We start from the raw sequence: 12387 nt of genomic DNA, 5'->3' as shown, positions 1-12387 counted from the left end.
CAGGGCCTTGGAATGCAGGTCTAGACCCAGAGAGAGGGAAGATGACAGGAAGAGAGTGAGGTACCAGAGCTGGTCAGTTTTCTCTCTTCTTTCCCTTCTGCCATCTTTATGGCCGACTCCGTGGATGTCTGAAAGGCCCAGTCCCTGGTGTGTGTTCCATCCTGGAACCATCCATATACTCTTCCTGACACAGGGACATTATACACCGGGCCCTAAAGGTCCAGTCCCTACTTCCTCTTGGTGTCGTTTAATCCCTTTCTTGGTACTTTAGTGACAGTGGGCACGAAATATTCAAATCTCAGGACTGTTAGGAGGACTCGAAAGAACACAGGGAAGGGCCTAGAAATGAGCCTGGCACTTAGTAACGTCTCAGTAAACACGTGCTAAGCTGTTCAATGAAATTAGTCCCTCTAACAGAAACAGGTCTGTTTTGGATATCCACACAGTGAGTGCTTTGCACCATAGGGTGCCTGGTTAGTCCCTGTACAGCGAATGGATAATTCCACGGTCCACAGAAAGCCAAGCTCCCTCCTGAAGCATATTTTAAAGATAAAGCCCACAATCTAGGATATTCTTGTCTGTCTACGGTAAATTATTATCCAAGCTCTAGGAGATCCTGGGCGCCTACCGCTGCACCTGTCCATTGATGCTATGCCGTCCCCTGCTGGCTGGGAGGAGTACTGCAGGTGGGTCCCTGGGAGACTGAGCTGGGAGAGGGGTGCTGGAAGACACTGGGGCCTCCTCAGCTTTGTCTAAGGGAGCAAGAAGGGCGGTGCTAATGGCATGCGTCTGGAGGCTCTAGAGACTTCCTAAACCTCGGAGGGGCTTCGGGGACAGGTACTGAACTTCCGAAAGCGTCTGGCTATATAGCTCTTGTTAACCTGGAACTCACTAGCTAGATCAAAGTGGCTCCAACTAGCATCTATCTTCCTCTGCTTCTGCAGTGCTGGGATTGCAGGCACGTGAAACCATGCCCTCTCAGTTCTCGGATGTGGAAGTGACTTTAGGAATTAGTGTAAGCCCCTATGGGATGGTGGAATTATCTCTGTGCATCTGGTAGTCAACCCTTTGGGGTAGGAAATGATCCCCATAAATAATGTACCCAGGTTTCACACAAAAATGAGGGACCAGGGCAACCCCAGACTCTCTGGCCCCAAGTGGAAGCTGTTCACATGGTCTCTGTAGGGTACTGGGGGCAGGATTAAAATGTATCACTCCATTCTGAGGGAGAGGGCAGGGTGGCAATGAGTCCCCAGAGTTAGGGAGTCTCCCACATGTATACAACCAACACTTACTGACTGGAGAGAAGAGTAGGAATTAGCAGCTTTGAGTAGCAGCGTTCAGAGTGTGTGCCAACATGCCAGTGTGGTTACTCTTCGTAGGAACACTCAGGCTTCCGAACACACTCTTTTTTCCCACTGGCTTTCCCTGGGGTGCCTTCCTCACTAGAGCTAATCTCTTCCCACTGACCCACTAGGTCTCCAGATCTTGGGACTTCCTCTGTCACCCTGAGTCCAGCCCAGCCCTGTGTCATTCCATACTTCCTTTCAGTCACCCACTTTATCTTCAGCTCACTTTAAATTCAGTTCACTGATCCTGGGTGAGGCAGCTCGGAAACCTAGATCTACTCAGACAACTGAAAACAGTCCCCCTGGCTCAGAGGACAGTCCCTGTAAGGCACAGCATCTGTGAGTCTCGGTGCTTCTGTTTTACAGGTGGGAAACCAGAGCAGCCACCTCCAGCCTGGTTGACTGGAGCCATAACGGTGCATGATCTGATAGACCATGCACTCTTCTCCAGGGAGGCAGGCGCTTCCATGGTTCCTGACACCCCCATTTTGTAGCTGAGAAAATTAAGGTGCTTATAGATTCAAGTAAAGGTGGAATAAACAAAATAATGGACAGGAACGAAGATGAAAGTGAAAGAAATTCAAAGAAAACAAACAATCCTCACCTTACACCACACTAGTGTACACACACACACACACACACACACACACACACACACACACAGTGGGTTGGTGGGTTGGTTAGTAGGGAAGAGAAAGAGTGAACCTAAGGAAAGGAAGCTAGAAATGTAGCTCAGACTGTAAAGTGCTAGGTTTGATTCCCAGCTTTGCATAAAACTGGGCGTGTATTCAGGAGGTGGAAGCAGGAGGGTCAGAAGTTCAAGGTCATCCTCCACACTAGGGAGCTCCAGGCTGGCTTGAGCTACTTAAGAGCCTGTCTCCATTCCTGGTTCCCCCAGAAAACCATGCATGTGATCAAACAAACAAGATCCATGCAGAGGAATACAAAACCCAAAGTAGACCCTGAGCTTTGGCCAACCTGCCAATCTTGGTTGATTTGTGATCTCTTCGGTGGCTTCCTTTGGCCGTTATTGGCTAGCAGTGACCTGCATCTTGAGATGGTCACACCACACTTTGTTGGGTGGGGCAGATGTTCTGCTCTGGTAGAGCAATCTGAAAGAAAATGGCAGCTGGTGATGGGCTGGCTGTACGTCTGCCAACCAGTTGGCCTTTAGGCAGCTACGGGGTACCTTCAATACTATCCTGCTTTTCAGAGAAGAAACTCATAAGAAAAAAAAGTAACTTGTCTCTCAAGGTGTGTGTGTGCGTGTGTGCGTGTGTGCGTGTGTGTGTGTGTGTGTGTGTGTGTGTGTGTGTGCGTATAGTTACATATATATACAGTTTTGAAATTTTTTTTTAAATCCAAAGCAGAACAAGAATAGGTGTATTTTTTCCAAGGGAAAGCATTCCTGTCGACATTGCTCAGGGCTGGCTGGTTCTAGCCTGTCGTTTCATTTGGCTGAGAAGGACCACATGGCAGGCAGTCCCGGAGATTCTTATGCCTGGACAGACAAACTCTGTTGAGAGGAGGGGCAACTCTCTTACAAACTCATTTCTGAATTCCTGGTTTATAAATGTGTCTGCTATTTGCCTCTGAATGAGTTGTTACATCTACCCAGTTCCCTTAGTGATGATAATTTTGACAAAAAGATATGACGAAGATTTTAACAAAAACCATGACCATCATTTCCTTTTATTAAATAATTCACCATATCAAGGTTCCAGTCATTTGTCTACAGACACCGACAGGTGGACACGAGACACAAATTTGCCAAGTCAGAAGTGGTCACTCTCTATTTTTGTTTTGTTTTTGAGCCTGGGTTTTGCTATTCCGGGTATTTGCTGGCTCTAAAACAGCAACTCCCACCCACCTCCATCTCCAGAGTGCAGCGCTTCCAGGCATGTGTGCCACACTCAGCTCATGACTAGGCTCCTACATTTTTTTAAAAAGGGATTTATTTTTGTCTTGGTGTATAAGTATTTTGCCTGCATGCGCGTCTATGTATTATATGCGTGCCTGGGGTCCTCAGAAACCAGAAGAGGATATTGGATCCCTGGAACTGGCAGTCGTGAACTGTCATCTGGGAGCAGGGAATTGAACCTGGGTCCTCTGCAACAGCAACAGGTGTTCTTACCTGCTGAGCCATCTCTCCAGCCCACGCCTAGGTTTCTGATCATACTTTCATGTGTTCCTCCTAAGAAGGCAGGATCACAGTTGTTGGCTAGGGTGTGTAACATGCCGCAGTCATGGCCAGCTCTGGGTCTGGGTACCCGGACATCCTCCTGGCCAAGTGACTAGGGCTGTGCAGGTTGCTATTGACATTGGGTACCGTCACCCTGACTGTGCCCAGTGCACCAGAATGAGAAAGCAGTGGGAGTGGTCTTCCAGGAGATACTCAAGGAACAGGTAGGGCACACCAGTTCTTCATCATCAGCAAGCTGTGGTGTACGGTGCATGACAGGGACATGGTGAAAGGAGCCTGCCAGAAGACACTCGGCGACCTGCCACTCTACTGCCTGGACCTCTGCCTTGTTCACTGGCCAGCAGGCTTCAAGCCTGGGCCTGACTATTTCCTGTGGATGCATCAGGAAACATGATTTTCAGTGACACTGATTTGGGGGACCACTCGGACAGCCACGGATCACCTAGAGCATGAAGGTTTGGTGAAAGCAATCGGTGTCTCTGACTTCAACCCTCTTCAGATCAAGAGGATCTCAGCCAAACCTGGCTTAACATAGAAACCTGTGGTTCATCAGACTGAGTGCTACTCACACCTAACTCAGGAGAAATGGACTCGGTACTGCCAGTCCAAGAGGCATTGGGGTGACCTCGTATAGTCCCCTTGGTTCTCCTGACAGGCCCTGGGCCAAGCCTGAAGAGCCTTCTTTCCTGGAGGATCCCAAGACCAAGGCAACTGCAGCCAAGAATGAAACTACAACCCGGGGGCTACCTGGTTCCTCCCAAAAAAGAACTTGGTGTCAATCCCCAAGTCTGTGACACCCGCACACATTGTTGAGAGCTTAAAGGTCTTTGACTTCCAGCTGAGCGTCAATGATGAGACTAATCTACTCAGCCCCAACAGGAACTGGATGGAGGGTGTGCGCCTTGAGGAGCTGTGACAAATACAAGGATGACCTCTTCCACACAGGAGTCTGAAGCTCTGATGCCTGCTCCTCCCCAAGCAATGTGCACCTGTTCTTCCTGCCTCGTCTGTCCTTTTGTCACATGGCCTGCCCGCATCTGTCCTTTTAAGTGTTACATGGCCCCTGCCTGCACTGGGTGGTGCCTTGCAGATCAGACAGCAAGGATGTGTTAGTTGAACGTAAGATCTGGAGAGCTTTGTCAGTAGCTAAGCTGTTTCTTCCAGCCTTTCTTGGTCTTTCTTCTTACCCAACTGGAGGACATTCAACACAAGCACCTTTTCCAATCAAAGAGGAGCAAGATTTATATAGCCCAAGGAATGCCACTAACAGTTAAGTTGTGAGTGCTTAGAACTGTAATCCTTTGGGTCAGATTTCTCCTTGCCTCAAATAAAAACTGCTTTTGTGTGTGGGGGGGGGTGGGAAAGGCAAGACCATTAATTATGGCTAGTAGTAGATGTAACCATGAGAACATGGAGCTTGTGGTGATTTGAAGAAGAGGCCATGACCATGAGCCAAGGAATGTGAGTAGCATCTAGACTGTTAAGAAACACATTCTTCCTGAAAGCTTCCAGATGGAATTCAGCCCTCTAAACACACCGTTTTTTCTTGACTTCTGATCCAGAGGTATAAAAGAATAAATTTTTAAAATTTCATGTTTTAAAGATTTTTCTTTATACTTATGAATGTTTTGCCCTGTATGCATGTCTGTGCACCAAGTATTTGTCTGTTGGGTCCTCTGGAATTGGGGTTAAGGACAGTTGTGAGCCACCCTGTGAGTGCTGGGAATGGAACGCAGATCCCCTGCAAGAGCAACAAGGGTTGTTGGCCACTGAACCATCCCTCGAGCTGCCCTGAGATGAAAAATAGTAAATGTCTGCTGTGTGAAGCGAGATTTGGGGCTTGGTATGGAGGCAATAGGAAGCTAGCACAATCTTCTAGTTGGGCTCCCACTTTCCGCTTTCTTATTTATTTATTTATTTATTTATTTATTTATTTATTTATTTATTTATTTATTTATTTGAGACAAGGTCTCACTATGTAGCCTTGGCTAGCCAAACTTGCTTCATAGACTAGGCTGGCATCCAACTCACAGATATCTGACTGCTTTTGGACTGCCTTTGCCTAGTGCATGCTGAGATTAAAACTATGTATCAACATGCATAGCTCTCTCTCTCTCTCTCTCTCTCTGCCTGTCTCTGTGTCTCTTTCTCTAAGAAAGATTTCCCCATGTAGCCAAGGCTGGCTATATTAGCAGGCTCTGTGTTTCAACTCGACACAAGTAGAGTTATCAGAGAGGAAGAAGCCTCAGTTGAGGAAATGTCTTCATGAGATTCATCTGTAAGACATTTTATCAATAAGTGTGATCAGTAGGGGAGGGCCCAGTCCACTGTGGGTGGTGCCATCCCTAGGATGGCAGTCCTGGGTTCTATAGGAAAGCAGGCTGAGCAAGCCAGTAAGCAGCACCCCTCTATAACCTCTGCATCAACTCCCACCTCCAGGTACCAGCCCTGTTTGAGTCCCTGTCTTGACTTCCTTCAGTGATGGAACTGTGCTCTGGAAGTATAAACTGAATAAACCCTTCCCTCCATGACTTGCTTTTTGGTCATGGTGTTTTCATCCCAGCAGTAGAAACCCTAAGACACTGGCCTAGAACTCACTCTGTAGCCCAGGCAGGGCTCAAATTTGCCATCTACCTTCCTACTTTAGTTTCCTTATCTCTGGGATTATAGGCACGTGTAGATACACTCAGTTCTGCCTTCTTTATAGTGTGTTCTCTATGCCACAGGTGGGGGAATCTTTCAAATATAAATATGATTTTCATTGTCTGTGTACGGCATTCTTATCAAGACCTTCTCTCTGGATTTGCTTTTCGGGTTTTCGAGACATGGTTTCTTTGGCTCTCCTGGAATTTACTCTAGACCAGGTTGGCGTAACTTTTGAATTTTCTCAAACCCTACTTTTAATAATGGTTCCTAAATGCTCTAACCTCCCTTCTAGCCCACTACCTACAGGTTATTAGGATACAGGGGAAGTGTATCTGTTTAGAAATTATTCTTTGGAGCAAATCCCACCCCCATTGTCAGGAAATCAGCAGTTCAGTTCATAGCGTTCAGTAGCAGCAGCTCCATCCACTCGCAAATACTTCATTAATACACCGAGAAGCAGCCCAGCAGTCCAACTCAGAAGTGTTGGGATGGCAAACATGAATCAGCAGTGGTGGCATGACCTAGCAGAAACTGCCAGGCCTCCACCAAAACCAGCAGGAGCAATTAAGCCAGGAGAAGTTCTCTGCCATGTCTCTCTGAATGACGTGAAGATCATTGAAGACGCAAGACCGAGAAGCACTCCAAAACTAACTATGCAAGCCCCCATCACTGTCCATTGAGTCCTATTTATACTCCCTCCAAACATCACGTGTCCTCTAAGGGTCTTGCCTCAGTCTGACTTAGCAAAACTCCATGAGTCTGTATCAGCTGACATCACTCTGCCAATTGGCTGGAGTCCGAGGAAGTGGCAAGAAACTGCAGCATATCACCAGAAGTTTTTGTGTGTGTGTGTGTGTGTGTGTGTGTGTGCATTTCTCTCTATGGGGTCATGACAAACGGAGCTCAGCTACTCAATGTAAGGTGAACCAATGCATGCATGTTGTTATCGAAGAATCCTTCATCTCTCATTCTTTCTAAACATCCTTTTACCTGTGTCTGCTTCAGCGAAATGTTCTTTGATATAACCGATTTACCAAAGAAACCAGAAGTTTCCACTTTAGGCTGGCCTTGAACTCAGAGATCCTCTGCCTGTCTCTGCCTCCTGAGTGCTGAGATTAAAGTCATGGGCCATCATTCTTGTCTGAATTTAAGATTTTTAAACATCTTAAATCCAGATACTCACACTCCACCGATGAGCCACTCCCTCCCCACTCCCCTCTTTCTACCAGGAACAACATCTGAGCCTTCTGTGGCTATGGGCCCTGCTAACGGTGGCAAAGGCCCCGTGTGATCCCCGGCTCCTTCTCCAATCACTTTCACATATTTTCCCACCCTCTGAAGTAGGATAGAAAGAAAAAACTATGGACCCTGGAAACAAAAAAAAAAAAACAAAACAAAAAAAAAAGCACCTTTTTCTGGGGTCTAGCCTGTGCTTCCTGCTGACTTCAGCACTGCCGATGAGATAGATCAACAGTGCCTTCAGAGCAAGTACTCTTTGTCTAAAGATACCTCAAACAAAGATACTGAAACAGCGAACTCTGCTGTTTTAGCTTTCGGCTTTGAGTTTAACTTGGAGCTCCTTGGCCACTTATTCCTAAATGTAAACAATGCATCTATAAAAACACCTCACATCTTCATCTTCATCAGCAAGTTCTGAGAAACCAGATCATTGTGTAAAAAATGGGGAAAGTGAGTCAGTGGACTCTTGGGTGACTTGCATATGTCTATCCAGTCTTTCTTTTGCTCTCATTCCCTCCTACAGCCTACGGTGTAGCTTGACAACGCAGTCCAACCACCGAAAGCAAGCGTCACTCCTCATCCTGGATAGACGCGGGAGGAGGCGCCGAGCGCGCAGGCGCAAGGCAACCCGAGCGAAGCGAGGATTGACGGAAGACGTGCAACTAAAGCGGAAGTCCCGCCCAGCGCGAGCGAGTTTTCCGGCTGTAACCGCTGGAGGCTTCTGCTGACGGCGTCGGACCTGCGGAGCCCAGGATGGTGTTGCTCGAGAGCGAGCAGGTACCGGCGGCCCCGGAGGGCCCGGGACTCGAGCGAGTGGGGTCAGCTCGGGTCGCGGTTCTCCCTTTGCGGGCGGGCCGGGGCCGTGAGGCGGCGGGGCGAGGAGCGGAGGCTGCCTAACGGGGCGTGTTGTGTTGCAGTTCCTGACGGAGCTGACCAGGCTCTTCCAGAAGTGCCGCTCGTCGGGCAGCGTGTTCATCACCCTCAAGAAATGTAAGCAATCTCCGGGGCCGCCTGGGAGGGGACAGCCCGGCCCCCGGCCTGTCCGCACCGGCCACCTCCGGGGCTCGTGGCCGGTGCGGCGCCGGCCACCCACTCACCGTGACAGTGGGGCCCCAAGTGTGTCCGACGCCCGTTGTCAGGCAGCCCGGCCCCCGCTCCGTTAGTGAGGAAGAATATGCCTCGGGGTCCCAGTGTTTATCGAGCGAGTCGTTGCTCCTAGTTTTGGCTGTATCCTGAGTGATGGCGGACCCTTCCTTACGATCATCACTTTGGACCCAGAAGCAACGCCTGTGGTGGTGTTTACCTGGGTGGACTTTTTTTTTTCTTAAACACAGATGACGGTCGCACCAAACCTATCCCGAGGAAGAGTTCTGTGGAGGGCCTCGAGCCCGCAGAAAACAAGTGTCTGTTGAGAGCCACGGATGGGAAAAGGAAGATCAGCACCGTGGTGAGCTGGAGGCCTTTCTTAAGGCTCTGCTTTCTTTTGAGTTGGCCTGGCCGACTCAGAAAAAGTCAGTTTTCTCTCAAGTAGCCAAGGTACAGGAGCAACCTATCTCAGTGCTAGCTAGGGGAACACATTTAAAAAAAATTAAAATAGTGTCTTGCAGTCTACTCAGGCTGACTTTGAACTTGTGATTTAGGAAGCTCACACCAGGCGCTTCAGCCCGTGCTGGTGTCACAGGAGTGTCTCATCAACTGAGACAGATGACAGTGATGGTTTTTGTGAAGTTGGAGATGTGACCCAAGCCAGGGTCTTCATCCCGCTAAGTCATCGCTCTGGGTTGAGCCTCACCCCCACCCCGAGGGAGGAGGGGCATGTCAGGATTAGGTCCGGGTCCCCCTTCCCTGTCATTTTGGCCTGTCACTCCCAGGCTGTTGTGGGATCAGGATCTACTTCTGCTTCTTTTTGGTGGAGGGGGTGGGTTGTTTGGTTGGGATAAGGTCTCGGGTAACTGAGGTTCCTTAGGTCGCCTCTGTCTCCAACGTGGTGGAATCCTAGGTGTGCACCACCTTCACAGTTCCTGTTTTTGTAGGACAAACTATCAGCAATAAACTGTTAGGCAGAAAGTAGAGGCCGAATGCTTGTTCTGCTGGAGTCCGTGGTAGTGAGCATGTGGTCCGTTTTCCTAGGAGTTGCTGTGAAGCATGACTGGCTGTGTTTTCTTTCTCTGCTGCTCCATCAGTACATAGGTTCTGGGAATTAGATGATTATTTTTAACCTGTTTTTTTCCAGGTCTTTGTGGCTCACTTAACAAATGTAGCTACAGGTTAGGCTTGGCACTACAGAGGATATCTAGTCAAGAACCATGATCTTTTTATGAAAGGGTGAATATGCAAAACAAAGATTCCCTGGATTCAGAGCGAATGCTTCTTAATTCTATAGCGAGCCTGTAATGACAGTAGTACAGGATACTCAGGAAACTGCGGACGGTAGCTGATGTTCTCTTGAGACGACTGTCAAGGTAAAGCAAGGCTACATTGCCGTTATGGTTGGCTGCCACAAATGTGAAACAGCCTTTTTCCTAGGTATTATTTCTTTTATGACAGTTTGAATTGTGCTTATATCAGTCTGAATCAATGGAAGATAGAGTTTCATGAGACAGGTCCTTGCTTATCCAGCCCATCCTGGCCTGGAGCTTGTTCCTGTTCAGGCCAAGCCTGCCGAGCACTGGGACTCCAGGCCAGAGCCACCACGTGCTCAGCAGAGGGAGAAGTTTGGATGTAGTTTGCATAATAAAATGAACACTTTTGACAAGTCCTCTGATATCGCTCAGAATCCAAAGAGAAAAACGTAGGGGCATCTGTATAAGGTTTTTTTTTTGTTTTTTTTTTTTTTGTTTTTCGAGACAGGGTTTCTCTGTATAGCTCTGGCTGTCCTGGAACTCACTTTGTAGACCAGGCTGGCCTCGAACTCATAAATCCGCCTGCCTCTGCCTTCCAACTGCTGGGATTAAAGGCGTGCACCACCATGCCCGGCTCTGTATAAGGTTGTTTTTTGTTTTACCTTAAATTTAAAGACTGTGGTACCGGACGATCGTCCCAGCTTTGTCTCACAGTTGGGGTTATCAGAGTGGGTTTGTCTGAGGGATTTTAGAGAGGTGAATAGTTTGGTGGGAGCCCACTTCTGCCTTCCCATCCTGCTGCAGATGTCATATGGAAGAAGGCACAGAGCTGCTTTGCTTGTTCTTGAGAGCAGGTTAGGGTGGTTAGACAGCTGTGAGTACACTGGGACCCCGAAAGTTGGGAATTAGTATTTAAAGATTAGTTGTCTTTTTGTTGTCTTTTTGAAACAGGGTCTCTGTGCGGTCTTGCAACTCGCTATATAGACCAGGCTGGCTTAGAACTCACAGAGATCTGTCTGCTCCTCTCTCCAGAGTGCTGAGGTCCAAAGGTGTTTGTGGGCTACCATGCCTGGCCTAGGTGTTGTCTTGATGAACATTTTGGCTTTTCTTGGGTGAATAGGTGGTGTCTATATCTATAAAAAGAGATGGTCTTTTTCCCTTTGCAGGTGAGCTCCAAAGAAGTGAACAAGTTTCAGATGGTAAGTTCCATTCCCTGCTCTCCAGTCCTCCTTGAGGGCGTGGTGCCACCCAAGATGGAGCCTGACCTCTCCGTTTGCCCGCACTTTCATTTTATGAATATTGTTCAGCAGTGGTTTCCTTTCCCTCCTGCCTACCTTATTTTTATTTTTTCCTTTTTTCTTTTTTTGGTTTTTCGAGACAGGGTTTCTCTGTGTAGCCCTAGCTGTCCTGGTCCTCACTCTGTAGACCAGGCTGCCTTGATTTCTTTCCCTTTAAGACTAGTTCTTTCTTAAACTTCAGATATGCTCTATGATATTGTTGAGTAGGAAGTTGTCTGAAGTTTTCCCTTTTTGCTTGGGGAGTGCACGGCCTGCAGCTCCCTGGGGAGTATGTCTCAGCTGCTGAAGGAGTGAAGACTTTGATGGCATACCAGTTGCCAGGACAGGTGTCCCAGAAGGCTTTCTCATGCCAGCTACTCCAAGTCTGTGTGAAAGTCACCTGCTTCCCCAGTTGGTACCTTTTCTTGTTCTGGCTTTCAGGCCTATTCAAATCTACTGAGAGCCAACATGGACGGGCTGAAGAAGAGGGACAAGAAGAACAAGAGTAAGAAGAGCAAACCAGCACAGTGACAGGCGTGGCTGCTACCAACCAGCTGCACAAGTGCATTTTTCCTCTGTTTGCTGCTTTCAGCACCTCTGTATGTAACTGTTTCCACGGAAGGGTCCTTTAAGAGAGAAGGACTGGGATGGGCTTGGGCTAGTTGTGGTAAGACGCCAGTTTTTGATTTGTGCTGTGTGGCTGGATATTCTTAGATTCCAGCCGTAAGGTTTCTAGTCATCTTTGAGGAGCTATGCATCATTAATCTCCAGGCTAGCTGCTTTTTTTCCTACCCTATTTATGACAGTAACTACTAACTCTAGATGGTACAGTTACTCAAGTGATTTTTACCTTGTCATGAGATTACTGTAATAGTTTTATTAAAAGTTGTGTTATCCTACAGGTGGTTTGTTTTTCTTGGTTGTATCATTTAAAACAACAAAAAATGCATCTAGTTATTTTGTATGTCTGTTGCACATTTGCTCTGTGCCACAGCAACAACCTGTACGATTGGTTTTCTCGTACTATGTGTGTCTGGGACTGAACTCAGGTATTTGGGCTGGGCAGCAAGCATCTTTAATGCCGAGCCATCTGTCTTCCTGGACCTTATCTAATCTTATACGATTCCTTCAGCTAGTCTGAGTTCTCATAGCCAAACAGGAGTTTGCTTAAGGACATTAAGATAAATATTGGAGAATCATCAAGAATAAAGATCCTGCCTGGCGTGGTGGCATAACCTGTAATCTCCGTGGTCTGGAGGCAGGCTGGTTTTGAGTTTGAGGCCAGCCTGGGATGCATAGTGAGACCCTTGTTCTGCCCTCCCACCCAGCCA

General features: G+C 47.8%; 1 protein-coding gene and 1 pseudogene across 1 annotated transcript; both read left to right on the top strand.

Moving 5' to 3' along the window:
- On the top strand, positions 3559–4667 carry Gm13983 (predicted gene 13983; annotated as a pseudogene).
- A 3441-nt stretch (positions 4668–8108) lies between these two features.
- Positions 8109–11962, top strand: Srp14 (signal recognition particle 14). Its single transcript, NM_009273.4, has 5 exons — positions 8109–8214; positions 8355–8427; positions 8772–8884; positions 10946–10978; positions 11498–11962. Exons 1-5 carry the CDS (start codon positions 8191–8193, stop codon positions 11585–11587), a joined length of 333 nt encoding a protein of 110 aa, NP_033299.1. The 5' UTR covers positions 8109–8190; the 3' UTR covers positions 11588–11962.
- The last annotated feature ends 425 nt before the right edge of the window (positions 11963–12387 follow it).

The sequence above is a fragment of the Mus musculus genome, chromosome 2 (assembly GCF_000001635.26).
Source record: "Mus musculus strain C57BL/6J chromosome 2, GRCm38.p6 C57BL/6J".
Taxonomy (NCBI): domain Eukaryota; kingdom Metazoa; phylum Chordata; class Mammalia; order Rodentia; family Muridae; genus Mus; species Mus musculus.
The sequence above is the reverse complement of the archived record's forward strand: the minus strand, read 5'-3'. Positions and strand labels throughout refer to the sequence as shown.